Source organism: Zonotrichia albicollis, chromosome 1, assembly GCF_047830755.1.
Source record: "Zonotrichia albicollis isolate bZonAlb1 chromosome 1, bZonAlb1.hap1, whole genome shotgun sequence".
NCBI classification, from domain to species: Eukaryota; Metazoa; Chordata; class Aves; order Passeriformes; family Passerellidae; genus Zonotrichia; species Zonotrichia albicollis.
The window spans coordinates 130365292-130386496 of record NC_133819.1 but is presented as its reverse complement, the minus strand read 5'-3'; the positions used below and the strand labels follow the sequence as shown (position 1 = coordinate 130386496).

Below are 21205 nucleotides of genomic sequence, written 5' to 3'. Positions count from 1 at the left end.
GGATGTGGCACCCAGTGGCAGTCTGGTTTACACGGTGGTATTCAACGTGGTGGATTCGATGATCCTAGAGGTCTTTTCCAGTCTAAATAGTTCCATGACTCTGTGTTTCTGTAATCTGAAGAAAATCTACTGGCCGCAGCAGTAACAAACACACACGCTTTCAAACCCGACCATGCTTCTCTGCCCAAAGGGCAGAATCGTACAAAGCCTCCTTGACACTGGGCCGCCCTGAGCCACATGTAGTTTTACACCAACTCCCTAATCAAGCCCAGATTAATCAGAAGGGGCCTGAGGCAGTCGGTACCCTGAGGTGCCTGCGACGACAGCAGGGTACGCAGGAGAGCAGCCACGCCACCGGGGCGGGGCTCGAACCCACCGCCCCAGCGCAGCCGGCAGTCCCTGCGCAGCCGGCAGTCACTGCGCAGCCGCGGCACAGCGCCTCCTCCCGCCCCTCGTGCCCGGCGCTGCGGCGGCGTCAGCTGACCGCGGGTCACGTGACCCACCGGCGGGTGAGCGGGCGGCGGCGCCGGGGATGGAGCAGTGACGGTAACGGCGGGGCCGGGCCCGGGGCGGGCAGGGGCAGGCAAGGAGGGAACGACGGAAAGAAGGACGAGTGTCTGGACTACCCCGGGCGGCTACGGTAGCGCCCCGGCCTGCCCCGGCGCACGGCCTCTCCCGGCTCCGGGCCGCGCAGGGCCTGGCACGAAGGGCTGCGCCGGCCGGGCCCGGCGGTACCGCGGCTCCCGGGGGCTCTGCTGGGCCTCAGGGCCGCCGGGCCGCCGCTCTGCCGGTGCCAGGGCTGTTTACCTCGGGGAGGCCGAAGGGACAGCGCGGCCCGAGCCGGCGGTGCCGGGCTGTGGGAGCTGACATTCCGTGCTGAGATGGGCCCAGCGGCTCCGTGGGGAGCCAGCGCAGCGCCCCCCGCTCCGGGCCAGCCCCGGGCCGCTCCGCACAAGCGTGGGCACTCCCCACGGAGCACTGTCCCCCGCTGTCTCGCTGGGGCCGCTTCTGCTTAGGGAACGTGGAGGCCGAGCAGCAGACGTGATTTCTGAAAACGAGCTTGAAGTGACGCTCTAGGGACTCCGTGCTGGGCCGCAGCGGTAGACGGAGGTTTCCTGTTGAGCTAAATAGAAGCAATTGTCCCCCGCCCCTTGCCCTGGTTTTTGGTTTTTTTGAAAAATATAATGCTGTAGCTGGGATTCGGTTTGGACATCCCTGTATGTTTTTCCGGGTGAAGCACTGAAAAAACTTGTTCATAAGTTTTATTTCAGATTGTAGTGTACTGCATGACAGATTTTTCTTTGGAAATGAAGCAGTGCACATTACGAAAAAGTCCTGGTCATAGAGGTGCATTGTGTGAATAGGCTACCCCTTCTTACTGCTTATTCTAGGTTTTATTTTGAACACTAGGTATTTCCAGCTTTATCCTGTGGTTCTTTTCTTTAACTTGCTTGGCTTTCATTTTAACAATCAGTATGTATGTCTTTTTTGTCTGACCAGCATTTTTATCTGTGTTTCAAACCATTCTGTAGCACTTCTCCTTTCTTCACTTCTTGTTTAGTATTCTCCATTGTTCTGGTTTCAAGGCCCCTCATGTAAAAAACATTTAAAACTCTTCTACCAAGCTTTTTATCCCCTTGTGTTTGATAATACCTCCATTTTACCTGAAATGGGAAATGATCTTACTTCCCATGACTGTTAGAGATGGAACACAGCTTCAGGAAAACAACCACACAGATAAAAAATGGTGAGGGAAAAAGGGAAGTCCAGTGACTTAATGATTCCTGGCAGCTACAACTGTTTCTTCTGGAAATTTTATAAATATTCTGTGGAGTATTGATGTTTGTGGAAAGCATGAGAATGTGACGTTCCCTCTGTCTTCCTGAGTAGGATCTTGGATTTCTGTGTTGTTGCTTTTCTGTCTTTTGCTTGGATATTTGCAAGTTGTTGCTGCCACTGCTTAGTTTACCCAACAACTTTTTCTAGTCCTAGTCCTGTCAAATCCAGACAAAAACAATTTAAAGCTTCAATACTTTGAGAGTGTGTGTCAGCTGCAGTGGTGTCTCCCTGAGTAGGTGAAGTTTACTGTAACCTTTCCTGTGCCTTTTATAGGGCCAGAGTTCAGTGGAGTGCAGAAAAATCTCTCTTGTGCCAAGTCTGGCATGCATTAAGGAAGATAATGCATCAAAGTAGTCCAAATAAGAGGAAATTTTGTTTTGTTCCAAATCATCAGTAATTAATAGACTGCTGTGGAGACCTGTGATGTGAGATACTGCAGCTGGTGCTAAACAAAGAAGCCCTGCAGGGTAGTGATAACTGATGTTGTGTGTCTGGTCCTGTAAATGTTGTGATTTCTCAGCTACCTGCACCTGCCCTGGCATTGTCTGGCACTGCTGTGCTGGGCCTGGTGGGCAGTGCCAGATGTCACAGAGTGTGTCCTGTCAAGGGCCTCAGGACTGGGTGTCATCATCTCCTGCTGGAAATGAGGTCCCTTAAGTCCAAGGGGGATGGATGGCTGCTGTGCCAGGCTGTGCTTCATGATAGTGATTTAATGGCTGGCAAACTTCAGCTTTAGGCTTCCTGAGGAGCTGAGCAAAGAATCAGCAACCAGGCCTGTATCTTACCTGTAATTTCAACACCCTTGAATGAATACACAGGGGAAGGACATGTATGTGTTGTTTTGGGCAAAGTTTGCTATCACATACTGGTTCTAGCAAATACAACATTTGATTTGTTCTCCCTCAAAAAAATTGAGTGCTGTAGTCTGTGCTCATGAAATACAGGTTAGTCTCTAGTCATTCAAAGCTGCTACAGAAGACATTGCAGATATCAAAATTTAGATTCCGTACGCTTTTCGTTCTTCATTCCCTTCTTGAAAACATCCAGTAACTCTCAACCAGCTGTTTCTGCCTCTTAGTGACAAAAGAACATAAATACTCTTAACTTCCTGAGCTTGTCTGCAAAATAAACCAACATCATTTGTATTTAGTACCAACACTTTCTTGACTGATGCCAGTATGTGTAATCTTATTGATGGTTTGCAGTTGTAACAGAGATACCAAGACTAGAAATTGTTCTCCTTTTTATTGAAATTTTAAGCTGCCAGGAAAAGCTGCTTGAAAGAATAAACTAGAGTTTATTGCATTTAAATAATTTTAGGTATTTATTTACTTTAAAACACTGTCCTAATCTGAAAAGTGATTGGAAAAGAGATATCAGAGTTGAAATTTGTTCGGTTTTTCTTATATTTTCTGATGTTTTCAGAAAAAGTTGTCTGTTATACAGACACTGGAATGTTGGAATTCAGGACATCCCTCTGAGTGTCCAGAGTTGCTGGGACCCCTGCCAGGGGGCTCAGAGACCCTGGCACACAGCCCAGAACACCTGTGGGTTTGATTATGACCCATGGAGCAAATTGCCAGCTTTGTATGAAGACCTGAAAGCCACAGAAGTTTAAGTAGTGTAATAATAAAATTATCACTAGGTGAAAAAGTAGATTTTGGGGTTTTTAGAATAGGGGTTTTGGGGACAAGATGGAGGGCCTTGGGTGTATCCAGCCTTTCTTCTTCTTCTTCTCTACTTCCATCTTCTGCTGTGGTGTTGGCACAGATTGGTTTAGAGTAGAAGCTCACTGTCTAACATAGGTGATAGGTATTGGAAAACAATTGTAAACATTGTATACAGGGATAACACCTCCCTGGGGGCAGGCAGAGTGCCTGGCATTGTCCTGCTGGACGGATCTTGGCAGGGCAGGAGAAGGAATTTTATAGATAAGAAACAAGAAATAACTCTGAGACCGAGAGCTGAACAGCTCCGACTCATTCTTCGAACGTGCGGGCTCAAACAGAGACTTTTCACAGAGACTTTGTGTCTTGGGGCTGCAATAAACTGCAACCTCCTGAGACTGGAAAAGGTATCTAGCTGTGAAAATATAATGTGGGTCCTGTTTTATTTGATTTCATTTAAATTGTTTGCTGTTATCTTTCTGTGAAATTGCAGTTGCTAATGAAAGATGCTAATGTTGCAAACTCAGCCCACTTTAACATACAGGATGGGCAGTTTAAAAAATTTTCCAACTGTGTAAATGTGATTTGGAAGATAGGAAAAAATGAATTTGAAACCATATGATACTTCTGGTAAAATCTCTTACGGTGGCTGTAACAGCACTTTAGCAATGTGGAATGAGATGTTTTTCTTCAGGCAAAGCTTTGACTGCTGTATTAATGGCAGATATTTTTTCTTTTTTCTCTTGCTTCCCTTCTGCTAGCATCTTGCCTTTATCCTCTGAATCAACAGCCATCAAGATAAAGGCACAAAAATGACAGAGTTTTGGCTGATTTCTGCTCCTGGAGAAAAGACCTGTCAGCAGACATGGGAGAAGCTACACGCAGCAACTACAAAACACAACAACCTTTCCACTAACTCAAAGTTCAATATTCCGGACTTGAAGGTATGGAAACCCTGTGTCATGTCCTAAGAAGTGTTTGTTTTGCACCATCTTTGTTTCTCTAGATTAAAACCTGCAGATGTTTTAGAGAGAGCAGCTGACTTCTCTTGATGTTTATTTGTGGATCTAAGAAATAATTCAGACAACAGTAATCTTTTTTTCTGAACTTCTAAGTTGTTCACACTATAAGTTTTCAAAATTCAGCAACCTGTGTTCTTTCAGCAAATAAAGCAGTTTTTTCTGAGGATGGTAGTCTTGATGTCATGATGGTAGCAGTTACTTGGAGAAGAAAAATAGGAACTTGTGATCTGATTATTGAGAGTTTCCTTTGATGGTTTTGTTTTGCCTTTTTAAAAATTATTTTAAGTTTTTTCCCTTCTGAATTGTCTGCTCCTTTTCTCTGTCTGAGATACAGTGAAAGGTTCAAATTAAAATACAGGAGTTGATCAAAGAGCTGCTCTGCCTTTTCTCTGTCCAGAAGTAGCATTCTTCCATTAGAGCAGTGGTTTATCTCTGGCTGAGCATTCCAGTGTGACCTGCCAGTGTGTTGTGGAAAATGGAAAAAAAACTGTTTGAACTATTCTGTGAGAAGCAAATAGTAACAAAATCTGAAAGTAGTTATTCTTGGTTTAATACAGTCATCAGGATACGGAAAAATTATGAGCCAATGTATTCATTTAGAAAAGGTCTTTCCTGATGCCTGGATGTTTCTGGAACAAGAATTGGAGCTCAGTGAAAGCCCTTCAAGGCTTACAAAATTGAGGAGAAAAATGCCATCAGTCTTGGTCTGTTGAGTGCATCAAGTTCAGGTGACATAATGCCTTTTTCCTGTCTCTGCTAAGGAATGAGCCCAGGGCACAGAGTGCTTCAGTGTGCCTTTTAACATCTTCAAACTGCCATAACTTGTGTTCACATTTGGACTGTCCTCACTTAGAATAGGGACTAGAACAAATGTCTGTCTCCTCCCAGGATATCCTTGGACATGAATCAGGATGGCTTTCAAACTGTAGGGTGCCTGCAGCATTTAGAAGAGTTACTGCTGAAAACTGTTGGGGCCTATCAGGGTTAGAAGCAATTTCTTTTGCTTCTACTGTGCTTCCTAAAAGGGGCAGAAGCTGAATATTCTTTATATACAGTGGGAAATAGTCTGGCTTCTGTGCACCTGGTGAGACTGTTAAAGCAGTGAGATCCTTTAGTTAAAACTCATTAAAACAGTGGTTTAGTCTCCACTGAACAGCAGTCTTATTGCTTAAGGACTTGCTTGTCCTGAGGCTTTTAAGTGACTAGTTAAAATGAGCTTCCTTATTCTGCTTGTGGCCCAGAAGAAGGTGAGGCATGGAAAGTCATTTGTGTGATATTTCTTAAGTAATTCTGCTCTTTTATGCTTCAGAACTAAACAGAAAAGGACTAATATGAATTTGAGTGGTCAGATATACAGAAAGTAGATGCTAGGTTACAAATATGTTAAATGTTAATAGCCCCGTAATATTTCAGTGAGAAATGTGTACTCTAGATACATGAGACTGGGGAAGAAGTTATTTTTCTGGAGGAGAAGGGAAGAAAGAGTGAAAGCTTGTAGACAAGCTAGATATTTTATTACCCAAGATGCAAAAAGTCCAGACTCTTGTTGGTCTCACTGCTGCAGTACTCTGGTGTTGTCAAAGTTTTTAATGTCCTTGTTGCCTCCAGTGCTGAGATTCCTGAGCAGTGAAATTTCACATTTGATCTAAAGTAGTGAATTAAGTGCTCAAGCAACTGCTTTGTGAAAAATGCAGCCAATTTACAGCATAGACATTGTTTTAACATGTTTTGGATGGCTGGATTGCAGAACTGAAACTGAGCACCAAACTAGAGAGTTAGATCTGATCCTGTGGTGCTTTGAGGGGGGGGTGATAGCTAACAAGTGAAACAGTGTGGCTTTGGTAAACCAAGGTGTCTCAAATCTTAGAGTCCAGCATTTTATGTAGTTCTGGAGAGATACTTGTTGGGAGATGTAGCTTTTACTGTTAGCTGGTTTTCTCTTTCTATGTTTATATACATCTGCTAATGCATTTTGATCTTTGCTTCTAGGTTGGCACACTGGATGTTTTGGTTGGTTTGTCTGATGAGCTGGCTAAACTGGATGCATTTGTGGAGAGGTAACAGTTCATTTTTACTAGGATGCAGAGTATTAGAATGATGTGATGGTTTGCTGAGTTCTAATAATACACAAGTTATTTTCAGCATTTTTTGTATCACAGTGATCCTCTGCAGGTAGTCAGCAAGTTCAGATTTAAGAAAGCTAAGATGTTGGTTTTCAAGAACAGTATCTGTTCTTGAAAAAAGGAAAATAATCTGAACTTCTTTTGGAATAGTGGAACATTTTGCATTCTCTCTTTAATAGTGCTGTGTGGTGCTGGGTCCTGGAGAATTGTTAAAAACTGAACCTGACAGGTGCAGGAAGTGGTGAGGAAGTTTAGTAAAAGCTTGTAATTCTAGCAGGATTACTGTTTTCACACTTTGAGAAAGTAACCATGTAATTTCCTAATCCATAGAAATACTTAAAAGTATTATTATTAACATGCAAAACCTATTCATTTTGAAGAAACTAATGACTTTTTGAAAGTGATTTTAAGCAAAAGTAGCAAACTTTCACATAACCAGAACTCATGGAGCCATCTTCTGTTTCAAGGAGAGCAATCTTATATAGACATTTTTAATTGGAAAAGGAAACTATTTGGCCTGGCACATGTGAATAATATTATACATGGCTTTTAAGTTAGGAAAACAGGTCTTGAGTGTCAGATTGCATTGGCAGGGTTATCCTGTGTTTGGTTTGTATTACTGTTGACTTCTGCCTCTCTACCTGTTTCTAGAAAGGGGTTAGAATTTTGGAAGTACAACAGACTTTTAAAAAAATTGCAATATAGTGACTTTACACTTGAAGTCAACACCAATGTGAGGGAGCTAGCCTCACCTTGTTGAGATCTGGTGAGTAGCAGCAGTAGAGATTTTAAATAAAGTTGTGGAATACTGAGAAATCTGTCTCCTTCAGCTATTGAGCCCAGCTTGTGCTCTCAGAAAGTTTGGATGTAGAGCAGTCATCATCCTTGTTTGATCCAGTCACTTGATCCAGTCTCAGGCAATTTAAAATGAGTTTTATGAATGGTATTTCTCAAATGGCAGGTATTTCTCAAAGGGCTTTATTGGGTTTTTTTTAACTATATTTTTGTCTTTTTCTTCCAATTTTCAGTGTTGTAAAGAAGGTGGCCCAATATATGGCTGATGTTCTAGAAGACAGTAAAGATAAAGTTCAGGAGAATCTTCTGGCCAATGGAGGTAAAGTGTTAACCATGATATCCTAATGTATTCTAAAACTGTAGAAGGGAAGGCAGTGATCCTGAAACTCACTGAGGTACCAGGGGGCCAAGTGCAAGGGGCTGCTCCTGGGTCAGGGAGCCCTCAGCATCAGTACAGGTGGGGCATGGATGGATCAACAGCAGCCCTGCTGAGAAGGACTTGGGGTGCCAGTGTGCATTTTATTTCAGTAAAGAGCTGCACGTTTCTCTGAACCAATGTTTTATTTTCAGAGCCATTTAATAGAATTATCACAGCTTGTATTGATGGAAGAGAGGCTAGTATGAGTGGATAAGGGCTTGGAGTAGTGACTTTTGTAGATAGATGTACAAACCTGTCACTTCAGGGGAGCCACATGGTGATTGCTGCCTTTTTTGCCATCATAACCTTCCCTTCTCCCACTCATTTTTCACACAGAGCAAAAAGTAGTTGCTTTTGTCTGTAGTTCTCCAACCATCCTTGACTTGGTAATAAATGTCATTTACAGTCTACAGAGGTGGTGAAACCAATATCTGAAGGCAGAGGTCATGGATAATTTACAGCTTGTTTATTTTCAAATTTCTTAAGCAACAGGTACACACATGGGAAGGTCCAGTCTGTTACAGTTCTTTTCTGTTAGAGCAGTTCTACATAGAATATAATACAGTTGTCTTTTTATTGTCAATCTTAACAAAGTTCTTTAAAATTTTAGTTGACTTGGTCACCTATATAACAAGGTTCCAGTGGGATATGGCCAAATACCCAATCAAGCAATCCTTGAAGAATATTTCAGAAATTATTGCAAAGGTAAGGTAACTTGTTTTATAAAACTTCCCTATTTGAACTTGGGATATTTATGCACAAAACTTGCTCTCAAAGCAATTTGTCTTTTTTAGTCAGCAAACAATAGCAGTGAATTTTGTAGCAGCTAGTAACCAAAGAAATACATGGGATGTGGCTAGGATTTGGAGAGTGCCCTCTGAAGGCCATCATGCAGTCTTTGCTGATTTTTGTTTCCTAGGATCACTGAGCTAACAAATAAATAGCCAGGAAATTATATTTACATTTCAGTTTTGCTGTGTTAGCATATTGTTTGTCTGATGTTCTCGAACCTTGTGGGCTGTTAGCAGTGAACCAGGGAACTTAGTTACATTCTGAAAGCTGTGGCACTCAGTTGTGAGGGGAGAAATAAGCCTTCATTGTTAGATGTAAAGAAAGCTCACTGAGAGTTGTCATGTTTTCCTCATCTTTACTTAGGCAAAGTGTTTCATACATGGAGGGCTTTATTTTTTACTTGCTTGTGAGCCTCTACAGGGTCCTCAGGAGTGACTGGTTTAGACAGTGAGAGAGTTCTCTGTAGACAATCCTTGCTTTAAGATCTTCCCAGCCTCTTCAGGTTGTTTTTTCCCCTTCCCTGCTTTCTGTTAGCTGCAGACTGGCTCTTAGAACTGCCTGTGTCACTAACTGGAAGTACATAACTTGCAAAAAGGAGGAGGCTCTTCTGGGTACTGTAGAGAGAGTCTTTGGTGGTGGATGTGTAGGGACTATAATGGGGTTGGGATGGTGGTAAGTGCTGGCAGACTTGTGCTTTGCTATTACTGCAGATTCCTGAAACTGTTACATTAATTTTTTTGCAGAGATTACAAAATTTTAATGTATGCTACAAAGCTGACTGAAAATGCAATTAGTACTTTCATTTTTGAGATTTTCTTTGGGACTATCATTGTGTCTTGAATTTATTTCACAAATTACATTTAGTAAGTATTCTTGGAAAGCACCTCCAGTGTGGCCTTTTGTTAGAGGATGACTGGCTGTCTTATGGCTCTGAAGATTTGCACATTAAGAATATCTTACAGATATAAAATTAAAATATTAACATCTGACACTAGCACATATTTACTTCTTCAGAAGAAGGTACCAAAATGAAGCACTGAACTTTCTACAGCAGTTATAGTGCAGCAATTGTTTTTGCAGAAATTAAATTTGTTGAAAAAGAAACCTAGGACATGAAGAAATATGCCCCTTTTTTGAAAATTATCAAATATTCAGTGCATGTTATTCTGTGTCCCAGAGTCTGCTAGATAAATAATCTGCTTCAACAAAGTTCTAGACCCTGAACTTCAATTGTCTTACATTCTTCATCTACTTTAGGGACCTCATTGACCTGTTGTGTTGGATAGTAAATGTAGACAAACAGGTCTGCTGGAGTTCAGCTTGAGTCATCCTGTTGGGGGTTTCCATTTTGCTTCATGTTTAGCTCTGCTTGTATTCCATAGGAGCAGCTTTAGGACATGAATGTGTAATAAATCTGATTTCAAATAGTTTATAAAATATTTTCAGCTGTGAGCCATAGATGTATGTCCATAAAGTAGAGAAGAGAAGGAAGATGACTGAAGATGCCCTATGTTCTGTAGAAATGACCCCAAGGAAATCATATCACAGGACTTGAAACAGTTTTGTCCCAAGGCAGAAAGAGTCCTGACAGAGATAAAGTCTTCATGTAATCACATGCCAAAGCGAAGATATAGGAAAATTGATAGAGCTACATTAATTAAAATCTGTGAAGCCTCTTGACAGGTTGATGTTAAATAATTTGAAAAGTTTGTCAAATAATGAATTACTACATTTCCTGTGTGGCTTTATGTCATCCTCACTCACTCAGGCAGCACATTCTGATGTCTGTCAAAATGAGTAATGGTAATTGCGGTGGGGATTTGTCAGTTGAGAAGAAATTACAGCAGTATCAGAAACATTTTAAATAAAATTATATCTCCTGAAACTATTCATCAGTTTTTTTCAGCTTTCAATTTGCAGAAGTTTTGTGAACCCCAGCATCAATACAGAAGACTTTTGAGATGGCATCTGTGCTGTGTGAGAGCTGTCACTTAATCGAGTTAGTCTTTGGATTTGAAATTAGTGATCAGACTTATGCAAGGAGGCAGCTTCAATATTTTTAGTGCCCATGTCCAACCTTTTCATTAGCCCAGGCATGCATCCAAGTGCAACAGCTCTGCTGTATGGCTGCAAGACACTGGCTAATGACTACCAAAGTGGTTGAAATATCTGGGATTGCTCTGTGTAGAGATAGGCTCACTATGTTAGACTGGCACTTTCCTTAGCAATACTGTGAGTCTGCCTCCTTCTGCAGTGACCTTTGTGAGTTATTCACTAATTCTCCTTGCAGAAGGAAGTTTGTATTGTTGCTTCATTTGGTAATTTTACAAAAATTTCTTTTCAAGAGCTCTGTTGTGGCATTGAGGTTTGTGGTTCTGTATTCTCTAACATGCAGTAGGAAGCAAAGCTGGTTGTTTTTCACAATAAACTTCAGTCAGTGCAGCAGTAACAGGTTTTTATCTAAGCAGTCATTTTTTAAAAGACTACTGACTCTACAAATGAGAGCAGTTAAGAGTTTTGTCAAGTAGGAAATGCTGAATGGAACTGGTTTGTAAAGGCAGTGTTTGGTATCAAAGGTTTTTGGGTTTTGTCATTAATAATGCATAGTTATACTGTTGTTGAAAGTTTTGATCCTTGGAAGAGGCAAAGCGTTGTCAGCCTGGGGAAGAGCTAAAATGCACAAAGGTAGTAGCTTAATATCTTCTGATTAATTTTCCCCTTATGGTGTCCTCTAGATGTAAAAAAAAAAGGTGCTGGTGTTACTTCTTGTAGTGTTAAAAAGTTTTCATGAAGGTATATGCCTTGTGTGACACCTGCTGAAATATTCTACATGTTGCTTTGCTAAAGGTTGTATCAGTCAGAGGATTTAAATAGCTTTAAGTACTCATCTGTTTAATTTTGTCATTTTCAGAGTATTTTGTCTAAAGGATTTCTGTATCTGTAAAGGTGCAAGCTGTTAATGTGTTGCTGCCTGAAACGAACAGAATGTTCAGGCTTTTGAGGACTTCCTGCTACAGACAAGCCAACTTAAGTGTTAACATAAACAAGGTCACTCTTTAATTAAATGACCTTGTTTTTAAGATTTATTTTGTGGAAACAAAATCATATCTGCGTCTCCAAGCTGAAGTGTTTTATGCAAACAAAATGTTTTGTCAGTGGTCTAAGTCTATATAAAGGGAGAGTCCCTTGACAGTGTTCAGAAACTTTTCCCTGGGGATTTTTTCATGCTTGTACCTCTTTACTACAGTGAGGAGGCAGTGAAGGAGGCAGTAGGCAGCATTGTAATCCCAGACCAACACTGTGCCATTGCAGTTACCCAACCGTTACTGAGTGTGCTGATTTTAAAACACTTCCTTGTATAGGGTACACATTGATATGAGTATGGTTGGCAGTTTAACATGTATTAATTAAAGTGCTTCATTTGTTTTGTAGTCTTCCACTTGCTGCCAAGTTATCTAGCTGGGAATGAATCATTTTTGGTAATCATGCTAATTAAGCCATCCTTCTCAAATCTATCCTCCAGGATTACTTAAGCAGCAGTGGCAAGCTGAACATAAGTTCTATTCTAGTTCTTTAGACACAGCTCCTTTTCTTTTCATTTTTAAGGGAGTAAACCAGATTGACAATGATCTAAAAGCAAGAGCCTCGGCATACAATAATCTCAAAGGGAATCTTCAGAATTTGGAAAGAAAGAATGCGTAAGTTGTATTATTTTTTGCTATTGTAGTGCAGGAACGTTACCTCATCATGAAAACTTAAGAAAATGTTAACGCTAAGCTTAATGTATTTTTGAGGTGTTTATCAGTCTTGAAGAGCAGCTGTCATAAAAGAACATTTATTACCAGCTGTCTGGTTGGTGCTAACTTACCTGTGATTGAACAGCAATTAAGAAACCTCAAAAGCATGTACAAATAGCATAAATTGCTGGAACTTCTGAGAGGAGCTTGCTGTTAGTGGTAACACTGCTACTTAGATGTCTTGTCTAAACAAGAAAGTCTTTCCTTCACACCACCTTAACTGGTTTTCCTCCCTCAGAATTTACCAGCAGAGACAGTTGGGTACAATAGCTGTTGGGTACACACAGATATTAAATTAAACGAGGACTGTGTGTTGTCTTGTCACGTACGTGTGATGATTATCTGTACTGAGGTACAGTAGTTATTCTGTGCAAATGGGGTTGATTAATGTGCCTGAACCCTGCCATTGCAGTGGATGGCACAAGCCTGCTGGCTGATTCAGAGCCATGGGTCATGCCAATGACAGTACATGACAAGGTGTTTTAGGAGTGAGACAGTTCTGTGCTAAGCCATGGCAGTTTGTCAGCTGAATGCCATTAAACCTATGTACATTCTTGGTCTTTAATGAATACAAGGAAATACACTGCTTTAAGTTTTTATTGATGTTCTGCATGTGGGTCTGTACTATGTTAGTTATAACTCTGAGGCTCCATGTGCTTGAATCCACAGTTAATGGTTTTAATGGTTCTTGCCATTTTAAATCACTTCTTAAAAGACAAGTTGGCCCCTTAAGCGTGTGACGTATTTGGAATATGGAAATGACGCACAGCAGTGGAGCTGCTGATAAAAACATCAGTCACTTTGGACAGTGAGATATAAAGTGTATATAAGGACATTTTGCTTGCTCTGCTAATAGCAATTATGTAGGTAAAGTGTATTTTTGAGAATGCTATATTATCAAGCACTGGAAACTGTTATCCAGACAAATTCAGTTCTTAAATGTGTAATTGTTCTGTCTTTGTTTCTCTGCAGGGGAAGCTTGCTAACCAGAAGTCTTGCTGATATTGTGAAGAAAGAGGACTTTGTACTTGATTCAGAATATTTGGTCACATTATTAGTGATTGTGCCGAAGTAAGTTTATTCATCCTAAGAGTAGAATACAATAAGAAATATAAATCAAATAATAGATCTCACAACTCTATAATACTGTCAGAATGACATCTCAATTTACTTGGGGCTTTCCTGGATGAGCAAACAGAACTGTTAAGATGCTCAGGAGAGATAAGTGAGCGTCTGTGCCTGTGTTCCTTTGTTCACAAAAACTTCTTATAAAGACTGCTGGGTGCTCGTGAATTTCTTGAAGAAACTGGAAATTAGATTTATGTCTCTTATTCAGTGTTTGCTATGAGTAGACATGCTCCAGATGGTGTCCTTATGAAAGTAAGGGCTGAGTCAAAACATGACTTGTTTTACATTAGAAGGCTTAATCATTAAATTATCTTGGTTAGGACTATGCCAACTTCCATCATTTACTGAGTGAACTCTTTACTGCTTTGCTCTGCACGTTTTTAAATTGCCTGAACACTGTTTTTTGGGGTTTTTTTTTTTACTTAACTAAGTCTGTGCCATTGGAACCCTGCTTATGTCCTGTGAAAGGCTTGCTGGGGGAGCAGGCTGTTCTTATTTGAAATATGTGAACAACAGAAACCTCATGTTTTCCCTTGACCAAGGGAAGTGGTCATACAGATGCCCTCAAAACTGTTGTAAAATGAAAAAATGGCCCTTGACTGGAGCTGCAAGCAGAGAGCTCCTAATTTGTGAAAAGCCCACTGGCTCTCTTTACCACAGGAGCTATTAGAGTCTGTCAGATGTTTTTCCTCTGGTGAAGGAAAACCAATTTTGCAGTGGCTTTAGCAAAAAGCAAGTGGTTAGAATATCTCTGCTGTTATTTGTTTTGTTTTTGCTGTTGAGAGGATGGAACCTCTTCACAACTAACTACAGAATAACAGGGCTTCCAAAATTCCCAGTCCTTCAGGCAAGTGCAGGACTCTAGGGAACCTGTGTATAATTGTGGAAGAAGTATTCCTCTGCTCAGAAGAGCAGAGTTGCATGAGGAGTTTCTGATTAACTTTAACAGTTAATTCCATTTGGTCCCCTGAGATCTCTACTTAATGATGATTTAATTTCATAGTTCTTTGATTTAAAAAATATTGCACTTGTAAACTGACATGAAGACTGAAAATATGTTACTTTTGCAATCGCTGTAGTTTATCAATAATTACAAAAACAGCATGAGGAGAACTGAGTGTTTCTTGAGTCCTGCATATTTCTTAAAACCTGCACCTGAGATTGATGATGTGATGATTAAATGTTGTTACCTTTAAAAAAAAAGCCTTGATCCATTAATCTCGGATTAAAAGTCTAACAATAACCTGTGCATTCTCTAGGTTAAATTACAATGACTGGGTTAAGCAGTATGAAACACTAGCAGAGATGGTTGTACCACGTTCCAGCAAGTAAGTTGTGAAATGCTGAATCTCATATTTGTGTGTGCTGTGTTTCAGGAGTGTTCTTTATCTAGAAAGACTTTGAATTTTAAAGATTGGTCCAAAACTTGTCAGTATGTCTAGCTTTATAGCTTTATCTGATCAAATCTGATCAAATAATTGAGGAAAGATTCAAGTGTACTCTAGGGTTAACAAAGTTATCAAACATAACTTATGTGAGAAGAGTAAGAGGATTGAAGAGTTAATCTATTCTGGTCAGATATATTCAGCCTCTGGCTGGAGTGTGGTGTAGATAAGCAACAAATGCTGGCTGCTGGCCTGTAAGCTTTAGGTCTGTATTCACAGGACTTGAAACAAGTTATATGAGCTCTGAAAGCTTCCAAAGAATGGAGAACTGGAAGTGTAAATTTGTTGTGTTCAAAGAAAGGTGGCTTGTCTCTTTGGGACCTTGATATCAGGCTGGTGCTCGGTGCTGTGGTGGGCAAGATTAAACCACTTAACCAACCTTGTAACTACTTTGACTGATAAAGTCCACATGTAGCACAAAGCATTGATTTGTGGTTCATTTTAACTGACAGACTGAGGTTTTGGTCAGGAAAATCTGATGCCACCAGTTCTGTGCCACTTAAAAAATCTGAACTTGCTCTGGATAGTTTCACGTTTGGAAGACATTCTAGTGCTTCTTAATTATTGGGAAACCATGGACTAGGGCTAGCTTAAGAAAAAGCAACTTGTTAAACTGTTGGATAATGCTTGTATTGAAGACAGTATCACATTGAGGAACAGTCTAAATCTGTTCAAGCTTTTTTTTCCTAAGGTAAAGCCTCAAAATAAGCAATATTATTTTTAATTATAAAATAGTAAATCTAGGGGTCATCTTTGCAGCCTAAGAAACATTTTGTTTTGCCAACCTTTATATTTTTAATTTGTGTATTTTTCTATTTTATATCCATTTCATTTTTCTTTAAAACACACATTTCTAATAAAACAGTAGTCCAAACGTTTCAGTACTAAACCAGCTTCAGTTACTTTTTTTGTTAAATAAGTTTTAATTTGAACAAATACCATATGAAGTGGTTTTGTGTGATGAAGTCTCTGAATGTGAACTGTAAGCTGCCATCATTTATGAAGGGAGCAATTAAGAGCAGTCAGTTACATTCTGTATGAGGTGCGTAATTTGGGAACTAAATCCTGTATCATTATCTACATTTATGTCTTGCCTTGTAGCAATAAAGTCCAAGTTGTGGTACTGTGTGACTGTGCTGGCTTGAACCTGGTTAATTCTGACACTTGGTTTGTTTTCTTTGTGTGTAGTGTACTCTTTGAGGACCAAGACAGCTACCTTTGTAATGTCACCTTGTTCAGGAAGGCAGTGGATGACTTCAAGCACAAAGCCAGAGAATATAAGTAAGGTTTATTTTGTGTGCATTCTGTCTCTCATGCTTTGAAGGATCTCTAGACAGACACTTTTGATTTTATTCACTTCCAAATGCAGATTTATGGTCCGTGACTTCCAGTACAATGAAGAAGAGATGAAAGCTGATAAAGAAGAAATGAATAGACTGTCAACTGACAAGAAGAAACAGTTTGTAAGTCTTAATAAACTGGTCATTTCAAAAGTGTGAGACATCTAAGACTTGTTATTGCTACATAAAATTTTCATGAAGTTGTGATTCAGAGAAAGCATTGTAGGGATGACATGATATAGGCAGCCTGCCACCCAGCTAATCTACTCTGGGATAATTGAATTTTGTGCAGCACAAGTGCTCCTCACTGCATTGAACCAAGGGCTGATATTGCAGCTGATAATGTTTGAAGTTTGAAAATGGACAAGTGTTTGAATTGCATAATCAGATATTACTAAAAGGATCTTTAATATAGTTAGATCATGACAACTGAGATGGGGACCTGAAGGGACAATGGGAAGTCTCATTAAATGTCTCTTTACTTGATATCAAAACACTCTTGAGCAATTATATCCATAGTGAACTCTGTCTTTATCTTGTCTTTTATTATGGTACAGATATTGAGTAGCTGCTCAAACATGCATAATGGGCTGAGTCTTTTCTGATGTTTGAATAGCTTATTTTTTTTTCCCCTCTCTATTCTTTCACAGGGGCCTCTGGTTCGGTGGCTGAAAGTTAATTTCAGTGAAGCTTTCATTGCATGGATTCATGTGAAAGCATTGCGTGTTTTTGTTGAATCTGTTTTAAGGTAATGAGGCAGATTTGAATAGTGATTTTCTTCCTAGACTTGGTAAGAATTTACATCTAGCTTGGGTTTACCAAATTGAAGCATGTGGATGCTGCTCTTCTGGGAAGGAGGAAGCTAAAAGTAGGGCAGTAAGAACAGCAGTTGGCAATAGCTCTTGTTGCCAGTTGTGCAATATTTGAAGTAGATAATTGTGTATCTTCCCCTTGGATAGTCTTTTCACTATTGCTTTAGGAGTTACAGATACTCTGTACATAGCAGGGAGACTTATTTGCTGATTTTTAGGTTACTTTATGAGCTGCTTGTAACAAGAACTAACTGCATCTTATATTTAAATGGCAAATTTGAATAGTTCAGAATAACAATAGCTTGGCATCATGAAATCCATGCTTTTCCTTTAAGACATGCCTTTTGTAATCTAAATTTTTCAGTTTTAAACCACTCAATATTCTAATTAGAAATTTTATCTGCTTTTTTTTCCTTCATACTATCCTCAAGTGTTATTATTAGTCAAGAACAGATTAGTTGTTCTGCAAAGGAAAGACCTTTATTTTTTATAGTTGAAGATGTTCCTACTGTGGTCAGTAAAGGGCAAGGTGTTTTTAGCCTTTTTGATCAGTTGTCATAAAGGAGAAAAGCAGAGGAGAAAAAGAAAACAAATCACATGAACTTGCATTCTTGCTGCTGTGGCCTTGTTGTGAAGACAAAACTTGAGTAAAGAGTAAAGAAGAAAGCTGAACCTGACTGAAATGTTGGCAGCAGTTTCCACACTCCTAGAAAGGAAGATTAAGTAGAAACTACATTGTCCATCAAGTGTGATAAGCAAAGTAAATTAATGGAATGTTCAAAATTTAGTCTGTGTTCAGGTAACATTGAGAATTATGCTAAATACTCAAGGATTTAAAATTATTTTAAAAACATTTAAGCTTCTGTTTTGTTATTTTAAGCTTGAAGTTCTACTTTTTTTGTTGTCTTATGAACTGTAGACACAGAATGGTTTTGCAAAAATGGAAATTAGCAGAATTTCCTCTTCAGCAATAGGACTCTTTCTCAAAAAAAATCTGCTTTGAATTATGAAAGAAGGTTTATTTCAGCGTTTCTATGGTTTTCTACTTGACTTCCTCAGGTACGGTTTGCCAGTTAACTTCCAGGCAATGCTGCTTCAGCCTAATAAGAAAACAATGAAGAAACTGAGGGAAGTTCTGTATGACTTGTACAAACACCTTGACAGCAGTGCAGCAGCTATCATTGATGTAAGTACTATTTAACTGCTACTAGTGTGTTTAAACAAAGTCTATTGGCATCATTAAAAAGCTGTACCTCTCCATATTCTTCATTTTCTCACAGTACAGAGAATTCTGTCTCCATAAAAAAATGCTGCCTGTGTTTTACACTTTTTGCAGGCAGATGGTGTTTAAAGTTGCATCCAATATATTTGAAGAGCTGTCTGGTTTAAAAGTCGCATGTAATTTCTTCTTACTGCATTCTTTCCTACTGCTGATGGAAAGATACAGACTGCAAGTTAGCACAGTAGTCCTCTGCTGTAGAAGGCTGAATCATTGTCAAAATGGAATCAGCCTTTCCATCTGTAGAGGTCTCATTTTCGTGTGTAAAAACTGGTTTGTTGGGAGGCTTATTCTGCTAATTGGCTTTTTATTGAAAATCAGTGATGTTCGTAGTTAAAGGGTAACTGAAGATACCATGAGTTTAGCTGAATTAAAAAAGATTCTTAACAATATATTGAATGTAATGTATTTCCAGGCCTTTTTGTGGAAAGAGGATGTGAGACAATTTAGGTGAAAATGAAAGATGCTGAACTTATATAATGCCTTGGATCATTCAGCACCCTATAGCATTCTTATCAGAAACTGGCAGTGTTTAGATGTAGTAGTGATGATGTGTTTACTATAGCAATGGATGTGAATTATTGGTACAGAACTACTTAGACTTAGAAAAAGCACTTTGTATTTAATTTTGAAAAATACTGTTAGTCATTTGTCAAGGTTCTAACTTTACCTGTTACTTAAACAGTCACTTGAATGTGAAAATTTAACCTTGAAATCTTACCTGGCCTATTTGCTTCTAAAACATATTAATATTTCAGCTACTTCTTAATAGGAGTTTGAATTGTAAGAGTATAACTGCTTTCAAAACTTTATTTGCAGGCAACTATGGATATTCCAGGTTTAAACCTCAGCCAACAGGAGTACTACCCATATGTGTACTACAAGATCGATTGTAATTTGCTGGAATTCAAGTAAAAGTTCCCTAACATGACAATCTTCTCAGTGTTGGTGTAAACAAACAGAAGTGAGGTTGAAGTATAATAATACTTTTAACATTCTACTAATCATATGCTTGCTTCTTATGTTAGGTGAATTGAACACACTGTGGTCCATCTCTAGACATTTTCTTTTTAAAGAGCAGTGTAGGTAACCAGCTTTTAATCGACTATGTCTGTAAATGTATATTGAGAGAATTGAAGTATTTATAAACAGAGTGATTTATTTAAGGAAAAGCTTATCCCTCTTTCCTATGGTGGTCTGTGTTAATTCCATTTACTGTTGTTTATAAAAAAAAACTTGTTTACAGAAGACTAGTGTAAATGTTCATGGCCATTTTGTTCATTTGATTTAGTAGATACGACTGTGTTAATGTTGTTGAACTGTGATGTAAAGTATGTAAAATTGGTATGAAATCGTGCTTTCTGAATGGTTTAAAATTACAATTGATGCACTGTAAACACAGGGAAAATAAACATACCTGTGCAAATGTGTCACTTTCTTCTACCACATAAAATTGCAGATACTTGTGTCTAAACTGAAGCAATATGTTAAGTCTTTAACAGTGCTGCATCCTGCACGCACTGGTACAGAAATAGAATTGGCTTCAGCACAAGTACTTGTAGGAGATGCAGGAACTAATTTTGCTTTGTGCAGAAAGGCTCGAGTATGTTGTTTGGCCACCACACATATGTATGAATGCTTTTCATGTTTGTCTTTGTGACTAAAGAAAAGATGTGAGACAATTACTGGGAAGATGACAGCAAGCTGGGATAATAACAAGCTAGGCTGAGCTGGGATTTTGATAATTCTTCTTTTTTCAGTCAGTTGAAGCTTGAGACAATTTTATAGCTTTGCACACTGTGCTATTAGATGCTCACTTTTTTTTTTTTTGCAATTTTTTGCAATATCTGTTCTCCACACAGGGAATATGATGGCTTCCATCTCATGTGGGTAGAGAGGAGTTGTTTATTTCAGTAGCAGCTATTACAAGTAGTCTGAGTAGCTAAATATGCAGTAAAAGCTGCAGTATTGTTTAAAACTGACTTGAATCGAGTGAGACTGGAGGAGTTCTGATTTATCAAAATTAGTATTTGAAGTACTGTAACCACTGTATTCTTTTCTCATTTAGTCCCTAACTGAAAATATCAGAGCTCCAAGAACTAGAGAGCTTTCAGCTGTGGGATCTCTAATCATAACCCAACAGCACCTTGGAGGAATTGGCTAACTTTGTAAGCCTACATCGATATCTCTAATTACTCAAAGGGAAGTCTGGGTTTTGAGTGCAAGAGTTGCATCTAGCTACTGATTTTGACAGGGTTTGACATCTATGAAAATATTTGCTGTGTAAATTTATGTTTGCTTTTCTTCCTGTTTTTATAGACAAAAAGGGAAATAGTGAGATCAGGTGTCCTGTTGTGGTCACATTTCTGCTTCTCCCACTTCTCAGTTCCTTACAGAAGATAACAGCTGTTAGTCTGTTGTCCAGGTTGTTAAAAGTGTGCCCAAGTGGAAGAGGTTTTCCCTTTTATCACCCAGCTCTGCCTCTTCCACTGACTTTTGTTACTGCTGCTCACAAAGGTTGTCATCTTGGCTCTGAGCCCACTATAACATGTACACACTGCTTAAAGGTAAAGAGGGTTTTTTTGTCCTGCCTCTAATCACAGGAGAAATCAGGCTGAACTGTTGTCTCTGTTCTTCACCTTAGTTCTCTTTTGATTTTGTTTTCAAAGCTGTTCTACAAACAAGTGCAGGTAAGGGCTTAGGTTTCCAGTAAGTGCTGTATGAAATGCTTTGCTGTGTATTTCACCC

The 21205-nt window shown here is 39.3% G+C and overlaps 1 protein-coding gene across 1 annotated transcript; it reads left to right on the top strand.

The window, feature by feature from the left end:
* The first annotated feature begins 386 nt into the window (after positions 1–386).
* On the top strand, positions 387–19887 carry ATP6V1C1 (ATPase H+ transporting V1 subunit C1). Its single transcript, XM_074554109.1, has 13 exons — positions 387–546; positions 4268–4450; positions 6518–6585; positions 7680–7765; positions 8475–8569; positions 12263–12354; positions 13426–13524; positions 14841–14909; positions 16215–16307; positions 16396–16489; positions 17017–17114; positions 18238–18364; positions 19277–19887. The coding sequence occupies exons 2-13, from the start codon at positions 4319–4321 to the stop codon at positions 19370–19372; spliced, it is 1149 nt and encodes a 382-aa protein (XP_074410210.1). The 5' UTR covers positions 387–546; positions 4268–4318; the 3' UTR covers positions 19373–19887.
* Positions 19888–21205: the final 1318 nt, after the last annotated feature.

What these genes read in the sequence shown, in the direction of transcription:
- ATP6V1C1 (XM_074554109.1), top strand. Translation starts at nt 4,319, where the DNA reads ATGACAGAGTTTTGGCTGATTTCTGCTCCTGGAGAAAAGACCTGTCAG. An exon ending in TTATTAGTGATTGTGCCGAA is followed by an intron (nt 13,525 to 14,840) that starts GTAAGTTTATTC and finishes TGCATTCTCTAG; the next exon opens with GTTAAATTACAATGACTGGG. An exon ending in TTTGTTGAATCTGTTTTAAG is followed by an intron (nt 17,115 to 18,237) that starts GTAATGAGGCAG and finishes TGACTTCCTCAG; the next exon opens with GTACGGTTTGCCAGTTAACT.